Here is a 25,003-nt window from a genome sequence, read left to right as displayed (position 1 = left end):
ATCGCCCAGTGGCCATGGTCTCCACAGTGGTCAGCTCTACCGGGCACCAGGTCACTTGTCTCACGTTAGAACATCCACTCTCATCTGCGTCTTCAAATGTAGACATCCAAAAGGAAGAATGTCTAAAAAAATGAAAAACCAAAACGTCAAGTGAGGAGAGAAGCGTGTCACAAGTTCTCCTCACCATTAACTGCAGTAGGCCACCATCCAAGCTACTGAAATCAATGCGGTTCCCTGTCGTCACACTGGGCGGCCTTCTTGAGCTGTTGCTGCTGGTCACCTATCGAAGGTTCTAAAGGCCGACTCGTCGTCTCTCCTGCTTTTGTACTTTGATGTGACTCGCAGTGTTCAATCCAGAAAAAGATTCCAAGTGGTCTACCGAGGGGCACGTCCAGGAATGATTCATCTGTGCTTTATTAAGAAGATGATGATGATGACGAAGATGGTGGTGGTGAATACAGCAAACATAATGGTCAACAACTTACAGTTCTTCCACCAGTATTTCCTCCTCAAGTGGAAAGCTCTCGATTCAAACTGGGAGGCTCCTTCCTGAAGGGCCTGTGCCCGATCATCAAGCTCTAACAACTTCTCATCTCTCCCCAGGACTTTGTCCATATTTTCTCTCATGAGGTCAACCACCTCGTCCACTTGGGCTTGGGTCTTCTGGAGCACATTACCGGCAGCACTCCGCATCTGGTCAGGTGCCCCCAGAGGTGAGGCTGACATGGCGGTTAGCATTGGAATTCTCTCGCTCTCCTTTGAATAATTCTTATTAATACTTTTCAAGGCTTCGAATGGCGCATTTTTATGAGCGACCTCCATTCTGTGTAAGGAATGCTGCCACCCCACAAACGTCTTCTCAGTTAGGCTGGGTCGTTGTGCCTTGACCGGACCGTGTGCTCCACCTGTGCAAAATGGCAGGCAAGATGTTCAAATAACATCATATGGAGCAAACACTGAAGTTCTAATTTAAGTATAAAAGCTCCCTTGAAAATTCAGAAGGAAAAAACTGCTGCCAAAGAAAAGGTGTTATGGATGCCAGCAATGGCTGCAAACTTTGTCTGTGCATCACAACCAACGGTATCTTCAACTTTTGGTTCTCACTAATGTTGGAGATAATTTAGGATCCATTGAATCATCACAGAGACAGGCAAGGGCAGATTTGTGGACGATGAAATTTAATGTCAGTAAATGTAGTACTAGGGGGCTGTACTGTGTTAGGCATTATGAAGGTAGTGAGAAGTTAAGCAAAATGACCCCTTTTTACATTAGAACACTCTGGGTGAGAACAGGCCATTCAGCCCCACAAAACTCGTCCGTCCTGCCCACTGATTCCTTTCAAAAAAACATCAAGTCAAGTTTTGAAAGTCCCTAACATCTTACTGTCCACCACACTACTTGGTCGCTTATTTCAAGTGTCTATGTTCTTTGTGTAAAGAAAAACTTTCTAATGTTTGTGCGAAATTTACTCTTCACAAGTTTCCAACTGTGTCCCCGTGTTCTTGATGAACTCGTTTTAAAATAACAGTCTCGATCCTCTGCACTAACTCCCTTCTTAATTTTAAACACTTCAGTCAGGTCTCCTCTTCATCTCCTGTGAAGGCTCAGCTCTTTTAATCTTCACTCATCACTCATCCCTTGTAGCCCTGAATCAGCCTCGTCGCTCTTCTCTGGACCTTCTCTTGTGCTGCTAAGTTCTTTTTGTAGGCTGGAGACCCAAACTGCACACAGAACTCCAGATGAGGCCTCACCAGTGCATTATAATGGTGGAGCAGAACCTCCTGTGACTTGTACTGCACACATCAAGGCGCTATATAACCTGATAGTCTGTTAGCCTTCTTAATGGCTTCTGAACACTGTCTGGAGGTCGATATCTTAAGAGTCCACTGTGACTCCTAAATCCTTCTCATAAGGTGGACTCTTGATTTTCCGACCACCCATTGTGTATTCAAACCTCACATTTTTACTTCCTATGTATAATTCTTTACATTTACTGACATTACATTTCACCTACCATAAATCTGTCCTACCCTGTCTGGTATCCAAGTCCTTCTGTGATGATATAACTGATTCCAAATTATCTGCTAATCCACCTATCTTGGTATCATCTGCAAACTTCACCAGCTTGTTCCTTATATTCCTATCTAAATCATTTATAGATATTAAAAATTTCAGCGACCCTAGCACTGCCCCCTTCTGGTCACCACTCTTAATATCACCAAGTTCTGATGAGGTTCCTCACATCATCATCCTCTGCTTCCTGTGTCTGAGCCAATTCTGCACCCATCTAAAAACATCATTCTGAACTGCCACTTCTTTTAGTTTGATGCCCACCCTCTCATGTGGCACCTCATCAAATGCTTTCTGAAAGTCCACATCAGTGACATCATAAACTCCACTTTGGTCGTATCCTTTTGTTGTCTCCTCATTGAATTCCAGCATGTTAGTAAAACACGACCTCCCTCTTCTGAACCCATGCAGACTGTTCAGAATTACTCATGTCCTTGCCAGGTGTTGCTCAATCTTATCCTTAATAATTCCTTCCTTTTTTTGGCTAACTAAAAAGATTACAAGATGCAAACTTTTGAGGCCACTCAGGCCCCCTTCTTAAGGCAAAATGTAACCCTAACACTAACATCTCGCCTGAAGAAGGGCCCCGAGTTGCTTTGAAAACTTGCATTTTGTAATATTTGTAGTTAGCCAATGAAATGGATAATTTTGCTTGACTTCTCACTACATGTCAGTAAATGTAAAGAGTTACACGTAGAAGTAAAAATGTGAGGTTTGAATTCACAATGGTAGGTCTGAAAATCGGAAGTCCACCTTATGAGAAGAATTTAGGAGTCGTAGTGGACTCTAAGCTATCGACTTCCCGACAGAGTTCAGAAGCCATTAAGAAGGCTCACAGAATGTCAACGTATATAGCGCCTTGCTCTGTGAAGCAGCTATAGATGGTTGCAGCTCTCAATTAAAATATGTCGCCGAATATACTCCATCTACTCCGAATAGTCTCCAGCGTGTTGACAGATTGCATTGGGAAACAACTTTAGCCGGTTGTGGAGTTCAATGAATGTACATCGCTGAATGCATGTCTTCGAATATACTCGGCTCCAGCGTGCTTCCCAATTGCACTGGAAACCGACTCTAGCCTGTTGCAGTGTTCAACGAATGTACTTTCTCGAATATACTCAGCTCCTGCATGCTGGCAAATTGCATTGGGAACTGACTATAGCCGGTCCTGGCAGTTCAAGGGTTAAAACTGTGGAGGAAATTAGTCCACTGGATCGAGACTGTTATTTTAAAATGGGCTCATCAAGAACATGGGGACACAGCTGGAAGTTTGTGAAGGGTAAATATCACACAAGCATTAGGAGGTTTATCTTCACATAGAGAACCACAGACTCTTGAAATGAGTGACCAAGTAGTGGGGCAGATGGTAGGACTTTAAGGTCCTTCAAAACTCAACTTGATGGTATTTTCAAAGAATTAAGTGGATAGGAGTGGTGAGCTTTGTTGGGCTGAATGGCTTGTCCTCGTCTATATTTTTTCCGAATTTCTAATTGTTGTGGGGTAAAAAATCTGTAAATTGTGTTCTGTAATTTAATTTTATTTTGCTCAAGACAACAGATGAACTACATTCAGGTCAAATCAAAGGATATCCTCTTTAAAAACAGCTGTTCCAACAAAGAAAGGAAGACATGCTGGTGCCAAAGGCTATCGATTAGTTTGTAACCTGGGCATCTGGGACAACAAGTAGCTAAATTATTTTAAAGCCTGGGAAAGGAAGTCATGCCGATACCTCAGGTAACATCAAAAAAGTTTGATTGTTTGGGAAAACAGACAGTGAATTCCTTCATCATATCGACAGCTAGCCAATCAGAATATCTAACGATCACATCTTGCAAAACCCCTGGGTGGAATTTTATAATAAATATGCCTCCTCTGAAGAGTGATATAGGAGGGGTGAAGAAGAAGGAACGAAGACGTCAGGAGAAGGGAACAGAGCGATGTCAGAAGAGGGTGCCGGCAATGTGTGGCTGTTTCCAACTGATCATTAGAAAAGCATCTCATAAACAACTACGAGTGCTATGATCTCAAGCCGCCTTGTCATCTTTACTTTTTCGTAAGCCTTTTCCAAAGTCTATATATATATCCACTGACTTTACTATCAGTCCTATTTTCTATTATTCTTTGTTCCACTGGTATTATTATTATTCATGTAATAAATACCACACTGCTTTTAACTTTCTATGCTTTGTCTTCATGTCAAGAGTGATTGAAGTAATAAGGTAGAGTTCTTTGAGCGCCAAATGCAGCTGGAGGTTTGCCATACATTTTGTGCTGCGAGGTTTTTTAAGGCTGAGGGTGAGAGCTCCACCCAATAGTAGGGAACAGGATGTCAAGTAAGGCATTCTTGGCTGATAAATGGCCTATAGCCAAGGATGTGTGTGTTTGTATGTTTAAATGTATTATTGGAGACCAAACATAATATTTAAGTCTGAGATATCATTAAAACTTTGTAAGTTGTTAGTGCTGACAATAAGTAAGTCTCTTGAAGTGCTGAGAGAGTGACAGGCTGTTATTCCTAAGGCACTTTTCTGGTTTAAAGTTCTAGAGATTAACCGGCTGTGTGTGTGTCATTCATGGGGCACTGTTGAGGTTCTGTGTGTATGGGTATAGCTACGTATGTGTGTGTTAATCTTAAGGTGGGACAGTAGATCAACCAAATCTAATGAATACACTTACCCATAGGTAAAGGGTAGGTAGAGGGAAATATCATGATAACACACTAATGTTCCAATATTTCTGCCTGTTCCATGAGGTGCGGTTGACTTTACTATCAGTTTTTAATGCAAGTATAGAGAACCATTGGGTGTCCAAAAATGAGGATAAAGTGAAAGAGTCACTCAGGCAGCCCCATAGGTGCCTCATGTCTACATTACTTACTTCTGCTGTTCACAGTGCAAGACAGCCATCAGCAAGAACACGTCACCTGTGGCACACCGTTGCTAAGTGTGGAAGGCAAGAACTTCAACCAACATGTTGTGTCTTTGGAACAAACCAACTGGAGGGGGAACGGGTGAAGAGACCTTAACTCTTAAAACTCTAAAGTCCCTGTTGAGTCAAACACCTGCACAAGATGTGTCACCACCCTGAGGGTCTTAGAGAATGGAAATTGAGGAACTTCTGACAACAAAGGGGTCTCGAAACTTCAACAAATGAAAGAGTTCAGCTTTTGATTTTTAATAAATTTACAAATCTTTCAGAAAATGTGTTTTTACTTTGTCATTATGGATTATGGAGAGTAGATTGATGGCCATACTGTAAGTGGAAAATTCATTCATTAAAAATGAAATCGACAAAACAGTAAAGTGGGCATAAAATGAATGGATCTGGATGCTTTCTGAATCTATCTATCTATCTATCTATCTATCTATCTATCATATAGCGCCTTTCATATCTATCTATCAATCTATCTATTATATTGTGCCTTTCATATCTATCTATGTCTATGTACATATATATGCATGGGTGGGGGAGGGGATGTGGGTCTTTGCCTGCCTGGGAGGTCAACTGACTAGAGAATTAAGAAGAACGTCATATCTTGGGCAAGAGATGACAAAGTACAAGTGGGTGGGCTGGGATCCCATCTTTGGTGGTCCAAAGATCCTTATCCAGCTGGGAGGTCACTATAATGGAGAGGCAGGAGGAGGAAATCTGCTCTAACTAGTCATTCCTCCAATATGCTAGAGGGCAGTATCCCTGCTCTTTGGTACCCATTTAGACACTCACAGGGTATGCTGGGAAATTGTTTCATAAAGCCAACCTTGTCGGGTTCTGTGAGTGCAACCAGTGGGTTAGTAACACCAACTTTATAGGACTTTCAATGGAACCGGACGTGCTTTCGGTGGGCAGTGCCCTGGCACTGGATATACTCCTGGGTCTCAGATAAAAGGATCTGCGGTGCCTTATGAAAAGCAAATTGGAGTTGGGAGTGAAGGATGGCCAGAGCCCACCTGAAAGGAGTGGGGGAGACATAGAGAGAGAAAGAGAAGACTTTATTATGCAGTGTGTTTAACAAGGAGCCTGTTTTTAAAGGTATTTATGTTAATAAACTGGGACTTGTGTTGCTGTAGTTGAGTCAGGGTTTGGTTTGCTGTAACACCCCCTACAGGTCAAACGATTATATACAATATATAAATATGCAGGCATTTTAAACTACACACACACACAAACATATATATATAGGCCTACTAGCTGAAATACCCAGCGTTACCCGGGAGGAAATTAAAGTGTTTTTTTTCAATTGTTTGAGAAAATCATAATTAAAAAGAACACAACTTTAAAAATAAAAATAAATTAACAAACAATAAAGGTTCACTAATGTGCTTGTCTTGCAGTCTTGTATGTATGTTATCATCCAGTTGATGCTCAGAACCAGCCAACTGTATTTAGTTTGAAAAGCAACAGCTGGAGCGCGGCGCTGCTTAAACATAAAGAATGCTGGCAGTCACCTCCAGTTCGCCCTCTGGTGGTCGTTCCGAGTGTCAACTGGACGATAACAGGCATACAAGAGTACAAGATCACCCCCTCACCTCACCCTACCCAGAAGGGTTATGGTTGATTTCACCCTGTGATATTTTTAGTCGACCATTGAGACACATGTGTACCAAGTTTCATGAAAATCGCTTGAGCTGTTTAGATGTGATGCTGGAACATACATACATACATACATACACACATTGACTTTTATATATATATATATATATATATATATATATATATATATATATATAAAACACACAGTTTGTTATGTGTGTTGTATAACTTCAACACTGATAATTCAAAAGCCCTCAGTTTCACAAAATTTAGAGAAAATGAGTCCTTTAACTAGGGTGGGTTTCCAAATTACAAGACAGCTGATTATTCTGCTTATGGCTGCAGTTGTTTTCCAATGGATTCATAAATCAGGACTTTTATAATTTCCTTCATTAGCTATGACACTTTCCCTGTAACATACGAGCCATTCATCAGGAGCTCTAGGTGACTATCTAGCCATGCATTTTAACAGCAGAACAAACAGCTCTGACAAAACAGAAATAAATGGCTGCAGGGAATCGTACCGCTGGGCTCTGGCACCGAGACAAGTCTCCAACTGAAAACACCTCACACCAACAATTCCATTTTTCACGCAATATAAAATCTCATTTACAATGGCCACCTACGGCAGCAATAAAAATGAAGCCTCACTGTAATGCTACTGCACTTCCTTAACAGCAAATTAATTACCAAAACATGGCTCTGAAAATGGATGGAATCTGAGCGGTGCATTGGCAGATTACTTCTAACATTCATTTAAAATGGCGCTTTCTTTTCTTTGTTATGTTGTATATTTTGTAATACTTGCACTGATTATTGTAGCCTTCTGTGCAATTACACTTGGAATAAAAGTTTAAAACATTACATTTAAAAAAAAATACACTTAACAAATGAGTGGAGTAAAGCTTTTATAATTTTGTGTCTTCCTGATTTTTTTTTTCTGCTTCCCAAATAATACTCCTGAAATAAAAAGGAACATTTCGGCTGTGCTCTGGATGAAGCTCCATCAGTGCACTGATACATTGGAAAGGAAGGCATCAGAGCAGAGAGGCATGAAAGGCACTATATAATAGATAGATACAACTTTATAAATATATAAATTATGAAGAAAAACTGGAAAAAGTGAGGTGTTCTAGAACTTAGGAGCAGTAGTGTGTGTATATATTTATATTTATTTATATATAGTCACATATGTGCACATAGAGGACAACTGGAAGGTATTATGGACTGCAGTTGAACCGGCGCTGTGTTCTAATGCCTTTCTCTTTCCCTCCCTCTGTAGACTACTTGATTGACAGCTAGAACACCTCTGACATCACTTCTGGTATCCATCCACCTGGACCCGCCTCTTCCTGTCAGAAAGGCCCAAAACTGGAAGCTCCGTCATCTGAGGACAGTCCTATAATTGCTATAATTGCATGTTTTTTTTTTTTTGTTGATTTTGGGAAAGCCATTTTTATGGGGTGACCCATCTGGTACTCCAACTCGTTCCATCTGATGATTCCAATGGTCCCAACATCAGAGGTGACTTTTCAATTTGCAGGAGAGCAGCCTGGCAGCAAAGCAGTGACACCAAGTGCCACATCTATATATCGAGAAGAGAAAGAGAATAAAGGGACAGTTTCTGAACATTGTGATACATGTATTTCTGTACAGATGACTAAAAATCGGGGATACCGTAGACACGGCTAATCAGCAGCTCTAGTCAGGGTATGCTGGAGTAAAGTCCCAAGTCTTGAGCTTGCTTTAAAAGCTGAAACTGAAGGGGCACCAGTTATAGTAGCAGGCAGATCCTTCCACAGCATCGGGGCCCTTTAACTAAAAGCTTTGCCTCCTGCTGTTATTTTATTCATCCTTGGAATGTTAAGCAGGCTGGTGTCATGATATCTCAATGTGCACTCAGGTTTGTAAGTATTGATAAATTATGAATAAGTAAGCAGGCCCTCGGCCATTCATCTGTTGAAAAGGGATTTTTAAATTAGCCCAAAGCTTACCTGGGAGCTGATGTAAGGACTCAAGAACGCAGGTTCTGTAGTCAGGATTTCTTGTTCTTGTAATAATTCTTGTAGCAACATTTTAAATGATTGAAAGATGCACAACAATAGATTGAACAGCCTGTGAATAATGCATTGCAGTAGTCAATCCTACTAGAAGTATATGCAGGAAATAATTTCCCAGTATCCTGCATATTTAGAAAACACATGAATTCTCCAACATTTTTAAGATGGAAAAGACTTGTTTAGAAATGCTAGCTTCAAAGATACCACTTGAATTGCCATGCAGTGTCACCGTTGCGTGAAACGACGCACCTTCCAAACGATCGTAGAATAGCTGCCATTGACTGTCGGGTGGTACGAGAAGTAGCTGCACCTGGGGACTTCTCTCTTAAGGCTGAACCTCTCTTTGAAATTACTCACCCGTGTTGTAATCGCATGAGCAGACGGGAGACGATCATGACGTCCTAACTGGTAATGACGGCGGAATTCCCAGTTGGAAACTTGTTAAGGGTAAATTGCACGCCAATTTAGTCAAACGAATGGTGATTCCAATTGGGTTAAAATGTTACTCAGTGTTGTTGTGCTCAAACGATTCCCCCAATAAGTCACATTTCTGTTTTTTTTCTTATCCTGAGGGAATTCATCCATCCACTGCTTTAACTCACCGACGCAAGTAATTAACTCTTTGAGGGCTGAATATTTTCTCCAAAAAACACAAAGCAATGGTTTCACACAGAAATCAACATAAGGAATCTGTTGCTGTGCGCTGTGGCCGCCAGTTCGCCAGGAATGTGCAGCAGGCTGGTTGCCAGGCTGTCTTCGCGGGGCGGGGGTGGCAGAGGCGGTCACGGTGTGTCACAATCTGGTTTGTATTTCTCGTCACTGTAAGTGGTGGTCTACCCAGGCGAATGTTGCCGTAGGCACGTCAGCTACGCAAACCTGTTCAGCACCACGATCAGCTGATGCTGGTACCTCACATTCATTTTCGATCACTTGTATCAAAATCAAAGAGTCTAACAATGCAGAGTCCAATTCAGCGATGATGTGGAAAACGTCGTCCACAGAGTATTTTGCTTTACGCATTCGCCTTGATCTCTCGCCAGATGTCGATACCTTTTTGTTTGTGCCTCGCTACTCACACGAGTGTAGGGGAATCTCGGTCAGACCAGTGAAGCTAACTTTCATCCTAGCAAAGAGAGTCCAACTAAAACATAGCAGCAGGTTTTGTCTCCGTTTACAGTTGTTACCACTGTCAACCCCTCCTGTTGACGCCCTGACAGCATTGGAGAATTAAAGAAATACAGAATTAGTCATTGTCAGCATACACGTGAAAACAAAGGTGTTGCTTTCTAAAGAGACTTCCCAATGGAAGCCTGTAAAGCGAAAACATTAAAACTCAGAAGCCTGCGGGACACCATATTTAACTTTTGAGGAAATGTCCAGTCAGAACAATTCTCTACGTGTTGGCGTCAGTTTGGTAATTATCAGCTAAAGCAGACCTGTGTAATGAAACAGAATGGTCAATTGTGTCAAACACAATATAATTACAGTTGAATGTCATTTACAATATGAGTTAGGGCCATTTCTTTACACCGACATGGGCACAAGCCAGAAATAAGCCAGAAATTCAAAGTGAAAAGTCTACAGAGAGGCACATAAAATCTGCAAATCACAAAAGGCCCCTAAAGAGCCGGAGACGAATACCTTTACAGTTTTCATCAAAAGGGCACGAGAAAGGGGCTGAAGAGCAGAGCAGCTAAAAGCTTATTAATGACACGGCAAATGAAGAATAGCTGTAGCTGGCTGAAGACTTTTGCAGATCCCTCAGAGTGCTGACTGACATGCTGGCCCCAATGCTGGGAATTAGGGGTAGCGGTCAAACAGCAACAAGAAGATAGAAAGAGAACGAAAGAAGGGGACTGTAGAAAAAGAGACGATCCATGATGTAACGCAAACGGGCCTGACAGACCATTTTTGGACTGCTTTCATCCTGTCTACCTGGTATTGTATTTTCGCCCTATGCTCATCTCTCCCTCTCTATAGTTTCCTTCAAGTTAACCTTTTAATTTTTAGAGTTTAGATCTCCTTGGTGTTTATTTGGTTTTAGGGATAAATTAAGAGCAGCAGCTGAATCACAATGGCGCATGAAATATCACAATAAGGTCAAGAGCACAACTGCAGTGGGCCTTCTTACCGTTACCTCCTCTCCTCTCCTCCTCTCTCGTTCATGGCTGTGGATTAATCATCTCGCGCCTCTCTGCGCGCTTGTTAACTGCGGTTACATGCTGTGTGATCTTTTCAGAAAAAAAACAAACAAAATGTTAACTTGCTGTAAATAATAACTGACAAACTTGGTCGGGATTAGAATTAGTAGAAATGTGAACTTTCTTTGAGATGGATGGGTGGTATTACACGATGGCTCTTCTTCCTGGGAGTCTGCCTTCACCTTTTGTTTTGTCATTCCTCTGCTCAAAGTGACTTTGGAAATTCCAGCGGCTTTTTCTTTCTTTCTTTTTTTTGAAGTCACCGTGCTGATGTTTCAGCCAGGCTCTCATCTTGTGAACCAGTGCAGGGTCACAGGACATTACTCATTTACGCTGTGCTCATTTCTTGTTGGTGAGAGACATTTTAACTCCCAGTTTGGTTGGAGCTTTTTGTTCTTTTAAACTCTGCGGTGATTGACCCTGTTCTTTGATTCATTGAAGTAGACGTAACACGCCATCTGTGAGGAGCAAAACAACTGTAAGTGAACAGTCAGCATTGGTTCAGACGAGGAGGCCGTGGTTTACTAACAACATCATCAAATCCTATTCCGTGAAGCCTGAAAACAAAGAAGACTGATTTACGACCATTTATGTTAGGTAGAATGTCCAGTGGGAGCTGGGTGGTCTTTTTGGCCTTGGTACCCCTGCAGATTTTGTTTTTTCTTCAGCGTAAATTAGTGTTTTTTTTTTTCTCCTCCCAGTCTTCTGACCGTACCCTTTTCCTTTGTTACGTATTCTTTAATAAAGGCCGGTGCAGGGAAACAGGAAATTGACATTCAATGCACGAATAAACACATTACAAAATACATTATTCAGCATCCAGTTAATCCAAAATGAAGCTGCAAGAATTATTACAAGAACAAGAAAATACGAACACAGAACTCCAGTCATCAAGTCCTTACACTGGCTCCCGGTTAAGTTTAGGGCAGATTTCAAAATCCTCCTTTTAACATATAAAGCATTAAATGGCCGAGGTCCGGCTTACTTGTCTGGACTTATCATGACTTACAAACCTGAGCGCACATTAAGATCTCAAGATGCCGGTCTGCTTAGGATTCCAAGGATTAATAAAATAACAGTGGGAGGGTCGAGCTTTTAGTTACAGGACCCACTAAACTGTGGACTGGTCTGCCTGCTACTATAAGAGATGCCCCTTCAGTCTCAGCTTTCAAATCTCACTACTTCAGTTTAGCTCACCCTGACTAGAGCTGCTGATTACTGTACAGACTGCATCTCTGTTGTTAGTCGTTAGCACTAAACATAAGTAACATGATAGTTATAAGTCGATACTGACCCTCACCTGTTCTGTTTCTCTTCTCGGTACTCAAATGTGCCACTCGGTGCCACGGCCCACCTGCCAATTTGTTTTGCCTGCCTAATGTAAAGTCATTCCCTGATGGAGGATCGCAGGAATCGTGGGGTAGAGGGGTTCTATCATCGGATTAGCGCTGTTTCAGCTGTGAAATGGCCAAATGGGGGAGGCAGCCTGATGGCTGAGGTCTCCAGGACTCTAAACAAATTCAAACCCTATTATGTGATATCATCTACTGTTAAATTCTGCTCCGTACTTCTAAATGTTTTATTTTTATACTATATTGAGGATTTGTTCTGTTCTGTGTATTGTATTGTATTGTATTGACCCCCCTTTTCTTTTTGACACCCACTGCACGCCCAACCTACCTGTAAAGGGGTCTCTCTTTGAGCTGCCTTTCCTGAGGTTTCTTCCATTTTTCCTTGTCTTCTTAGCGAGTCGAGGCTGGGGGGCTGTCAAGAGGCAGGGCCTGTTAAAGCCCATTGCGGCACTTCTTGTGTGATTTTGGGCTACACAAAAAAATAAATTGTATTGTATTGTATTTAATGATGAAGTGTATTGTACAGGATATACAATTAATGATGGTTATCAATATTCATTCATTATTCATTTAATGTTTTGAAGAACACATCATGAAGGTGTTGTCCATTTCACCCGTACACATTCTGACGGCCTGTTGTGAAATTCTGCATTGCTTGACGTCACACTCAAGAGGCAATGCTGTACTGTAGAGAGAACACAAAGCAACTGTAGAGGAAAATGCGGCTTGGGATGGTGAAAGTAACCAATCCGAGAAGTGTTATTCATTTCTCCTTGCTGCTGATTGGCTGCTGCCCTGTGACGCACCTCCGGCAGATGCAGCCCAACATTCCCGCATCATAACAGTTTACCGCATGTCGCTATCTCGAGTGTTTCCCTGAGTGTTCTTGTGTTTTTCATTGAGTTTTTATTAAAGCCCTAAGATGTCGCCCAAACGCCCTGCACCTTCTAAGGCTTTTCGTAGTGAACTGAAGCACCAGAAGAAGTTTAAGACACTCCAGGAGAAGGCTACTGGAACTACTGGATTTGCTCCTAAAACTAAAAAGTTAGGCCACAGTAGCCACCCGAGGAGCTGTAAATCCTCTGCTTTGCTATGCAGCCATTATCTTCATCACATACCTTTATCGTACTGCACAGCTAATTCATCATTATCATCATCATCTTCTTCAATCAATATCATTCATTATTGGTGAGTACCCGTACATTTTACTGTATTTTTATTAAATGAAATGGAATTATTTTGTATTTACCCTATTTATACCAATAAAAACGACAGCAAATATCAAAGAAAATGCGCTTGCATGAATTCCAGTACATAGAGGGGTAACATCAGTACTTTACATTCTAGCACTGCGGGAGACATAGCAGTACGTACTGTTCAGTATACGGGTTTACATTTACATTCCTATTTTTAGGGCAATGTATTAAGCTGAGTTTGAAATGAAATTAAAATGTTTTGGGAAAATATTTAAGGTTTAAACTATAAAAATAGGCATTAGGCATTGTGAACGGAACCCGGGCACAGACAGGCATTCATGCGGTTTTTCCACCACCACACGTTTATTTACAAATATTTACAAGGTTCAAAAGTGCGCACACAAACCCCCAAAGTCCTGGCCACACACTATGCCTTTCTTCGGGCAGCCTCCACTCGTGCTTCTCCTGCTTTGTCCTACTTCCACCCGACTCCAGCCCCGAATGAAGGGAGGCGGCCCCTTTAATCCACACCCAGATGTGCTCCAGGTGCTTCCCGGCAATCTTCCACCGTCGGCTGTACTCCCGGAAGCACTCCGGGTGTCCCTGCTTCTCTTCCCCCTAGCACTTCCTGGTGTGGTGGAAGTGCTGAGGTCCAGGGTCTCCAAGGCCTCGGGGCGCCCCCTGGCGGTGACCACGGGCCCCTACAGGAATGGGCTTCCAAGACCTCTACCCGTAGCCCCCAAAAGCACCAGGGTGGCAGCCCCCATGTGGTCCAAGGTGGGCACACGCCCTCTTCCGGTCCTTCATGGCGTCCCAGCCGGGTCGTCGCCCCGGCATCCCTGACAGCATATTTTTGACCGCATCCAAAATTCACGGTTTTTCACAATTCATGGGTGCTCTAGAAATGTCACCCCTGTGAATTTCAGGGGTCGTCTGTATAGTAGTAAATTCACACTTGCATTTTCAAGTTTGCGTAAAACAACTCACCCAAGTGCAAGACACTCAAAGTAATCCTGGCATTTCATTCAGCCTCAGGCACTTTTTCACCCACACAATCCGATTGGATGGCAGTTGACCGGGTTAAAAAGAAAAGAGTGAATGTAGTTGTGATCGGGCAGAGCGCACTGACCACATCCAGAGTTAGTGAGGAATGAATCCCCTTTGCAGGTGACAATCAAACCCACTAATCCTACATTGCAAGAGCGACACACAAAGGTGTGTCAATGTGAGTGGTCACAGGAGGCACATGGACTGCACATGGACTGCCATAAATATGTAGTGATTGTGAATCAAACATTCCCAAGTCAGCATTATTCACAAATATTTACAGGCCTAAAACAGCAAACGTGTGATTTAAGAGGCGACATTCAGTGTATTGGAGAGTAAACACAAAACATGACACAGGGGAGTTGAATTCACCCGATATACAATATACAGTACAATACGATTTATTTTTGTGTAGCTCAAAATCACACAAGGTGTGCCGCAATGGGCTTTAACAGTTGACAGCCCCCCGGCCTCGACTCTCTAAGAAGACAAGAAAAAATAGAAGAAACCTCAGGAAAGGCAGTTCAGAGAGAGACCCCCTGTCCAGGTAGGTTGGGGGTGCAGTGGGTGTCAAAAAAGGGGGGTCAATACAATACAATACACAGAACAGAACAAATGCTCAATACAGTATAAAAATAAAAAATTTAGAAGTACAGTGGATGACATCCCATAATTTGATTTGGATTTGTTTAGAGTCCTGGAGACCTCAGCCATCAAGCTGCCTCCCCCATTTGGCCAATCCACAGCCGAGTCAGCGCTGGGCCAGCCAATCAGGTGAAAGGACCCCCTCTACTCCACGATTCCTGTGATCCTCCATCAGGGATGACTTTACCTTAGGCAGGCACAACAACTTGGCAGGTGAGCAGTGGCACCAAGTGCCACATTTGAGTGCCGAGAAGAGAAACAGAAGAGGTGAGGGTTAGTATCAAATTATAACTATCATATATATATATTTATATATATGTCGACTGTCTAAATGAAATCTTCCAAAAACAAACCGAAAGCAGTGAGTAGGAAGAGCAGCAAGGAGATGGATTGATGACCTCAAAGAATGGCTAAGAAAAGGACAATGGACTTCACAAGGAAATGGCTAAGGAAGAAACGGGTTCTAGAAACCATCTGGAAAAGTAAGAGAAGCACCATTGGACTCCATGGACTCTAGATAGATTACTGATGATCTCTGGATCGCGATCTGGACTGTATGCCCTCAGCAAGGCTTGCCAGAAAGTTGCTCAGATGAAATGTGTCCCAGTTGTACCATGCTTGGTGATTCCTTTTAAAACGTGTTTTTCTCATTTTTCTAGATATCAGATAAAAGAAGTTCACTCACAGGCTGTGCTAGGTAAACAAACCACACGATCCTTGCAAATGTCGCAGCTCACAAGCACAAGCCATTTGTCGAAATCCTCATTCAGCTGTTTCTACCCAATGAATGAAGTCCACAACACAACCACAAGTCGTTTATTGTTACTTCTGCTTTGCTTGAAAGTTTGCAGCATGAAACACAACTGAGCTAACCGGAGACTGAGTCAAAGTCGCAAGTTGTCTCCTGATTAAAAGTGTGAAAACGCCTAAAACCGAGAGCAGCCAACTGCCACTGTAGTTGGGCCCACATAGTCGATGGGTCCTGGACAAGACGGGACTTTTTTAGATCTTCATTTGTCTTTTCATTTTTTTTTCAGGATGGTGGGAGACTGAACCAAGACCAATAGCACCACGATTTCCATTTGGTGAAAAAGACAAGTTCTGCTCAATAAAATAGCCATCATCCTTTATAAAAATCTGGCCATTACCAAACCCTAACCCTCACTTACCTCATGATGTCTATTATGGTCTAGTCAGGGGCGTTTGCTCAATATCTCAAGCACATTTTCTTCTGATTTGAATTTTTTTGTTAATTATTACCTTGAGTACTATGTTATTAATCATGTCTTTTTGTAGGCTGTGTTGAGAAGTCAAGCAAAATGTCACCTTTTATTGGGTAACTCAAAAGATTACAATATGCAAGCTTTTGAAGCAACTCAGGCTGTGTTTTAAATATTGTTTCATTTCTTAATAACTTATTATGTAATATGTTCATTTTGTGTTTCATTAGGTGAGAGTTTTGGGGGCGGGACCGCCGTGATGTTTCCGCCTGGAGGACCACCCACTTTCTGGCGGAGTTTGTCATTGACTTCTTCTTGCAAGTTTTGTCTTCTCTGTTTCTCATGATCTTCAACACCAGTTTTATGGTTGACAGTTTGGTTTGTGGACTGGCTGCATCTGCATTGGTTTGCATTTTAGACATTAAAAAAATGAACACAAAAAACAGTCCAGTACTCCAGCAGGTCTGAATGCAAAGTAGGCCTCACCACAGGCAGCACGGCCCTGACCCCAAACCCTTTTTTGCTTACTCACTTTCCTTGCCTTTCTGTTTTTTGACTCTTTTTAATTATATAATTGATAAATATCTTAAATTATAAACAAACTTTAGTGTTGGTTTGCCTTTAGACCAGAGGTTCACCATTCCCCTCTCATCCTTAATGGTTTTCTTTTTGAGACTTCTAACTTGTCACATTTGTGAGCCTGTAGCAGGTAAAAAGTTTGGGGCCAGACTCCCTGTGGTGAGACCTACTTTTGGGTCCAGACCTGGCAAAGATCTGGTCTGCATTTGTGTTCATTTCTGAGCCCTTTCATACAAAATGTTTACTTCATGAGGTAAAAATACATATTGAATAAGAAGGGCTGCATCAGATATTGAAAATATTAAACGGTGTGCTTTAATTTAAGTCTTAAAAGTCTAAATATTCTCAGCTGTAATAGAAAGGTTGTAGCAAGGCTACATAACTTGTCAGGCGGGTTGGCCGTCACTGGAGGGGGTCTAAGGAATATCCCTTCAGGCGCTTTATGAATGACCAAGTGCTGGGAGGACCCCGCCCGGTAAGTATTCCAGCTGCCAGTTGCCGTCGGCATGTTGCTATAACAACTAAGCTGGGAAAGGATGTTTCGGTGGGAAACGTTTCTTTTTGAAGGGAATAGCGGATCGAGGAGAAAAAAAAAGGAAAAGTCAGAAGGCAAGGAGGCGACTATCTACACTTAAAAGAATCTTCAGGATCAGACTTCACCCCGGGACGTGGATGGCCACACCGAACTTGAATCAGTGCGAATAGGCCAAGGGCTGGTGTGCTCTGGGTGCTCCCATTTGGCGAGTCGGACCCGTGATTATGTTTCTTCGGGATAGCCAGCCAGGAAGGACCGTGTTTCTTTTCACTCCATCCTACAGTAGGAACTGTCCTGCAGGTTTCTTCTCCGTGTTCAAGGCCTACGTTACATCTTTCTTTTTTTTTTTTTTTTGGCTGAGATCTTTTTTTTTTCTTTATGTCTGTTTCAAACCGGGGATTACGATTTGCCTGCTGGGGAGGGCATCTTGGGAAACGGGTTCACAAATGAGCAGTCGGGCACCGTCAAGTGAATGTATTCATTGGATGACAATATACTTAACCAGTCCAACTTCCTTCTGATTTTTGCCTGTTATTTAGGGGCATGTATAGGGGAGAAGATGGGCCGAGGACCGAATATGTTAATGCCATTTTATCCTCCAAATATCGTCCACTTCCCTCTCGGGTGGTGAAGTATAATAATCGTGTCCCGTATCGGGCGATTGTTACAAGGTGTCATTTTTTTGTTCTCTGACGGAGGTCCAAAGAGGGCTAAATCTCTAGTAATAGAGGCAGTTGGAAACGTGTGAAGGCTAAATGTCACACAAAAACCAGAGACCCTCGGATAAATGACCAAGTAGTGTGGAGAACGTTAGGGACCTTCACAACTCGACTTAATGTTCTTTGGGAGACATTAGTTGAGTAGGACTGGTGAGCTTTGCTGGGCTGAATGGCCCGTTCTCGTCAAAATGTTTCTAATTCATAGCAGGTTGTGTCCCTTTCTTCTCGACTTCCATAAATTTAAAGGCTAATAACTTTGGCTCTATTGCTGGAGTCATTTGGATTCATATTTATATTGTTTCCAACACAGTTTCTGAACTCTAATAAACCAAATAAGTAAATGCCACAAATGCAGAAAACTTCACAAAGTCTATAAACCTCCTGTCTGTAAAGGAAAAGACAGCCATTGCAATAAATTAAAACAGACCTGACTGAAAGAATCCCAGTAATCTATTGTAATGTTTGCGTATTTAATCCCAAATGACCATTTTTCACTGCTCTGTCACTCTTAACATTTACAGCAAAAAAAAACAAAACGTCCGCTGTCGGGCCTAATGTGTCCCGTGGGATGATGGGGACGCAGAGACTGATGGCACCCAGGGTGGTCGTTATGACACTTTCTGTTTCCTAACAGTTTACGGTGTTTATTTATTTAGGGTAAGACCAAAAATTGTTTTCTATATGATTGATATGAGTTTGAAAATTGTGCAGGTAATGTTTGCGAAATCAAAAGTTTTACGGTATCGCATGGAAAACTGTAAAAGTCAGGAAGTGACAAAATAAGGGACAGCGTTCTCCCCTAAAAATCAACACGTCGTGTGTCATTTTAATTACAGTAAAATTCAGAGGACTCAGAGGGTCTTCAGACCCTTCACTTTCTTCACTTTGTATGATGTTGCAGCCTTTTGCTGACCTTGGTTACGTTCAGTTTTTATGTCACGTCAAGTAACACTTAGTACCCCAACACCTTGTGTTTTTATAAATTTATTAAACATAAAAAGGCAGAAATATCCCACTGACACAAGTATTCAGACCCTTTGAAATCTGACTCTGCTCCAACTCATTCTATTGATTATTGGTGAGATGTCTGGAATCCACGTGTGGTCAGTTCATTGGATTGGACTGATTGGGAAAAGCACCCAGCTGTCTATAAAAGATCCACCAGGTGAGATAAAAACCAAGCCGTGAGGTCAAAGGAGATGCCTGAAGAGCTCAGAGACAGGATTGGGCCAAGGTGCAGATCTGGGGAAGGATGAAGTGTTGAAGAGTTCCATGGCCTCCATAGTTGTTAAAAGGAGTAAGTCTGGAACAACCACCACTCTCCCTAGAGTTGGTCACCCAGCCAAATTGAGCAGTTGGAGGAGAAAAGAGAAACCTTGGGAAGAGAGGTGACCAAGAACCTGATGGTCACTCCGGTTAAGCTTCTGAGAAGCTTCGTGAAGATGCAAGAAACTTCAAGAAGGACCACCACCACTGCAGCACCCCACTAATCGGGAATGCATGGAAGAGTAGCTGGACGGAAGCCTCACCTTTATAAAAGATACATGAAAGCCCACTTGAAATTTACAAAAAAGTCACCTAAAGGACTGTGAAGAAGAAGAAACTCCAGTCTGATATAAGATTAGCATCATGTCTGGAGGAAACCAGACACCACTCATCACCTGTGCAGTGTCATTCCAACAATGAAGCATGGTGGTGGCATCTTCAGGATCTGGGAGTCAGAATCAAGGGGAAGCTGAATGGAGCACAGTACTGTACATTGACATCCATGATAGAAACCTGCCCAGAATGCTCTGGACCTCACAGACTGGGCTGAAGGTTCACAAAGGAAAGAGAAGAGAGGAATGGCTTAGGGACAATCCCAGCCCAGTCAGACTTGAACACAATCAAACGTCTCTGGAGAGGCCTGAAAATAGCTGAACTCGTGACAGTTTCCATCTGACCTGATGGAGGACACCAAGACTGAACTCCTTGTTCTCAATTCAAAGTGGCATGTCTGGAGGAAACCGGGCCCTACACGTCACCTGTGCATCACCATTCCAACAGTGAAGCATAGTGGTGGGAGCATCAGGGACTGGGAGACCAGGCAGGGTTGAGGGGAAGCTGAATGGAGCAAAGTCCAGAGACATCTTTAATGAAAACTGAGGACCTCAGGCTGGGTTCAGTGTTCACCTTCCAACTGGCCAAAGCAAAGACAACACAAGAGGGGCTTAAGGACAACTCTGGGAATGTCACTGAGTGCCCCAGCCACAGCTTGGACTTGAACCAAACTGAATATCTCTGGAGAAACCTGAAAACAGCCGTGCACTGATGGTCTCCATCCAACCTGACAGATCTCTGCAGAGAAGAAAGAGCAGAAAAATCCCCAAATCCAGCCGTGCAAAGCTTGTCACGTTAGAGTAAGTGAAAGTTTATTAATAGAGTGTCTGTCACAGTCAAAAGTCACAAGGTACAGAATAATGAAACATTAAAGAAAATGAAATATCAAAACGTAAAGAGCATAGAATATCAAAACATAAAAACAGAAACTAAAATGAAATATCAAAAACCAAAATACAGAGCAAGGCCACCCAAAGACCTGCCTGAACAGCTGACACTTAAACAGCTCAGTACATCGTGCTGATCTCAACGGCGGTGGAAGACTGTTCTGTTACCTTGGAGCAGTTAGTGCGCGATCTCCACGTGTCTTTAGTGTGGCACGAAGGGCTGAAAGGAGATCTCAATGAGCAGATCTTCCAGCACGGCCTGAGGTGTAACTTTGAAGGAGCGTTTGTGGTGCAGCGTGCCAGCGAAAGTGAAAAACACGCTCGTCATACATGAGCGATATGGCTATTTATGGCCTTACCGCCGTATTTATTGTGAAATGTGTCTGGCAGGAAACGGAAACCACTTCCAGTCTTGCATGTCATGCAATCGATTAGACATACGTCAAGGTAGAGAGCGGATTGTTTTGGTTCAGATTGCTTCATCCTAACGGGAGTCACAACACAATATTCGGGGCCTCTTTCGAGTGAGTCTCCCTGTACTATTTGCACATTCTGGTGAGATGCAACACTGCATTTTGCTGTACCTGTACAATGACAATAAAGTTAAATCTAATCTAATGTAATCTAATCTCCTAACACAGGACACTCGTCTGCGTCTGTAGCCATTAATAAATCGCTGGACACTTTAAGAAGAGCGGCTGCTGTGCTTTCAAACAGCCAGACTGGAACGGGGTCCAACAAGCCACTGATGCTCAACAACCTTTTCTAAGATTTCTGACAGAAATGGGAGTTTAGAAATGGGCCAGCAATATTTAGGAACGGAAGGATCAAGATTTGGCTTTTTGAGTAAAGGATGAACAACAGGGCATTTAAAATAGCTGGAAATACACTCACCTACGGGATTACTAGGAACACCTGTTCAATTTCTCATTAATGCAATGATCTAATCAACCAATCACATGGCAGTTGCTTCAATGCATTTAGGGGTGTGGTCCTGGTCAAGACAATCTCCTGAACTCCAAACTGAATGTCAGAATGGCAAAGAAAGGTGATTGAAGCAATTTGGAGCGTGGCATGGTTGTTGGTGCCAGACGGGCCGGTCTGAGTATTCACAATCTGCTCAGTTACTGGGATTTTCACGCACAACCATTTCTAGGGTTTACAAAGAATGGCGTGATAAGGGAAAAACATCCAGCATGCGGCAGACCTGTGGGTGAAAATGCCTTGTTGATGCTAGAGGTCAGAGGAGAATGAATGGGCCGACTGATTCAAGCTGATAGAAGAGCAACTTTGACTGAAATAACCAACCGAGGTATGCAGCAAAGCATTTGTGAAGCCACAACACGCACAACCTTGAGGCGGATGGACTACAACAGCAGAAGACCCCACCGGGTACCACTCATCTCCACTACAAATAGGAAAAAGAGGCTACAATTTGCACGAGCTGACCAAAATTGGACAGTTGAAGACTAGAAAAATGTCGCCTGGTCTGATGAGTCTCGATTTCTTTTGAAACATTCAAATGGTAGAGTCAGAATTTGGTGTAAACAGAATGAGAACATGGATCCATCATGCCTTGTTACCACTGTGCAGGCTGGTGGTGGTGGTGGTGTAATGGTGTGGGGGATGTTTTCTTGGCACACTTTAGGCCCCTTAGTGCCAATTGGGCATCGGCTGCCTGAGCATTGTTTCTGACCATGTCCATCCCTTCTTGACCACCATGTACCCATCCTCTGATGGCTACTTCCAGCAGGATAATGCACCATGTCACAAAGCTCGAATCATTTCAAATTGGTTTCTTGAACATGACAATGAGTTCACTGTACTAAAATGGCCCCCACAGTCACCAGACCTCAACCCAATAGAGCATCTTTGGGATGTGGTGGAACGGGAGCTTCGTGCCCTGGATGTGCATCCCACAAATCTCCATCAACTGCAAGATGCTATCCTATCAATATGGGCCAACATTTCTAAAGAATGCTTTCAGCACCTTGTTGAATCAATGCCACGTAGAATTAAGGCAGTTCTGAAGGCGAAAGGGGGTCAAACACCGTATTAGTATGGTGGTCCTAATAATCCTTTAGGTGAGTGTATAGCCAGACTGTGAAGAGCATCTCCTTACCCACACCAGGCTGGGACCAATAGAGTGAAGAACTTTCAAAGACAAAGCTGTTGGTAAAACATCTAAAGTACAGGGTGAGTCAAAAAGATTCATATCTTTACAACCGTGAGGCGCCAGTCACATACCAATTGAAGGAGGGGATGATGGAGTTTGAAGATGGAGTCACACAGGTGTGTGTTTAGGAGTCAGTCAAAGGGGACAGAAAATGACAATTCCACGCCAGGCCAGGTGGTGGCGGATTGTACTGAATCTCTCCCTCTTTTCTCTCGACAGACCAGACACAGGAAATTCTGCCTGTACCCCCGACCTCGAGGATGTCACTTCCTGTCCCTCTCTGGTGACATCACTTTCCTTGAGCCCCCTTATAAACTCGCCATCATCCTTACCAAGACAGTTCCACTTTGGACTTGAACTTATGCACCTTGAAACACTCTAACTTAAGCCCTTTTGCAGCCATGGAAAGTATACGGGCGGCTGCCCCACACCTTCGTGGTGGTCCAGTCTTTTATTTTACAATGGCTCCCATGGAGATGGCGACCCCTGAACAGAAAGCATTTTGCGTTCTCCACTTCAGTAAGAGTGAATCCATCATAACTGCATAACGTGATGGTAACAGTATGACAGTGAACCTCCAGCACCTCAGAGCATTCGTCGTTGGTACCAACGGTTCCAAGAAAACGGTTCTTTATGTAAAGGGATGAGCTCAGGGCGACGTTGTGTTTCTGATGAAGACGTTTAACAAATCTGAGCGAGTTTCCAATGCAACTAGGCAAGGCTACTAGGACCATCACTCCCTCAGATGGCGTGCCTTGAGGCAATGGTTGGCGATGGAACCATACAGATTACAACTTTTGCAAAAATAAAGAAAAACGTGTGGAATTTTGTGCCTTTATGCTCGAGAATGCAGCACTTGACAATTTTCATCAATGCTTGGTGTTCAGTGATGAAGCCACTTTTCTTCTAAGTGATAAGGTGAACCATCACAATGTGAGAATATGGGGTGAAGAGAACCACCATGCGACAGTTTTCTGTGCCACATCCCGAGAAAAGGTTTACGGTCCTTCTTGGTAAAACACTATTATGGGAAACTCCTGTCTGCAAATGTTCCGAGTCTGGCTTTTCCCACAATTACATGCTGAATTTGATAACTTCATTTTTCAGCAGCGCCACCTCATTGGCACCAGGAAGTTCAAGCATTTCTCAACAATGAGCTCCCTCATCGCCAAACCCCCTGATTTGGCACTCCACCTCTGGCCCCAAAGATCACCACATCTCATGGCATGTGACTTTTTTATCATGAGGATACGTTAAGGATTCTGTTTATGTGCCACCACCACCAACAACAACACTGGCTGATCTCTGAAATCGCATTGAAAGAGCCGAGCTGAGTGCAGTGACACCCGGCAGGCTCAGTCGAGTACCGGATGAATTTGACTAAACCCTAAACCATTCACAATTTACTGCTGTCACAAGAATGGACAGGAGACATAAAAAAGGTTTGGGGCAGCCACCCGTGTATTATGGCCTGGTTAATTTTTGGAGGAGGTGCGTCTGGTTCAAAGTTCAAAACAGAACTCATGACATGTGGTAAAGATGGCGGCCATAAAGGTCTGGAAAGGAAGTGATGTCATCACAGGCGGCAGACGTGACATCATCATGGGCACTGGAAGCAGAAGTGCCGTCATCAGGACAGGAAATGACGTCATCTAAGGGCGACGGAACCCTAGACAATTTCCCTTGAATGGTCTGCAGAAGATTGAGAGAAATAGTCAGTGCACTTCGCCACCCGCTGGTCAGAGATGGAATTGTCACTCTTGTGGGACACTGCATTGTTCTGTAATGATTTACAAGTGAAATCGGATGAATCTTTTTGAATCCCCCTGTAAACTACTAGAAGGTGGTGTGGTTTTCCTAATAAGCAAAACTTAATTCATCAAGAGACACTGGAGAAAGGCAGTTAAAAAACAGGGAGCATGGAGGAGCAGCTCCTAGAACAGCAGTTATTGATAGATAGATAGATAGATAGATAGATAGATATGAAAGGCACTATATAAATGTGGGGTCTCCTCAGTCTGTCAGTGGAGCAGGACGGTGACAGCAGGCTGTCACTGAAGCTGCTCCTCTGTCTGGAGATGATCCTGTTCAGTGGATGCAGTGGATTCTCCATGATTGACAGGAGTCTGCTCAGCGTCCGTCGCTCTGTCACAGATGTCAAACTGTCCAGCTCCGTGCCTATAATAG

General features: G+C 43.0%; 1 protein-coding gene across 1 annotated transcript; it reads right to left on the bottom strand.

Annotated features, from left to right (window-relative positions):
- Positions 1–402: 402 nt before the first annotated feature.
- On the bottom strand, positions 403–726 carry LOC120519057 (vesicle-associated membrane protein 3-like). The gene has a single exon (XM_039742142.1). It carries the CDS (start codon positions 724–726, stop codon positions 403–405), a length of 324 nt encoding a protein of 107 aa, XP_039598076.1.
- Between the last annotated feature and the right edge of the window lie 24,277 nt (positions 727–25,003).

The sequence above is a fragment of the Polypterus senegalus genome, chromosome 18 (assembly GCF_016835505.1).
Source record: "Polypterus senegalus isolate Bchr_013 chromosome 18, ASM1683550v1, whole genome shotgun sequence".
Lineage (NCBI taxonomy): Eukaryota > Metazoa > Chordata > Cladistia > Polypteriformes > Polypteridae > Polypterus > Polypterus senegalus.
Note: the sequence above shows the minus strand (reverse complement) of the source record. Positions and strands in the feature narration are given on the sequence as shown.

Excerpts from the sequence above, each read along its gene's own strand:
- LOC120519057 (XM_039742142.1), bottom strand. The coding sequence starts at position 726 with ATGTCAGCCTCACCTCTGGGGGCACCTGACCAGATGCGGAGTGCTGCC.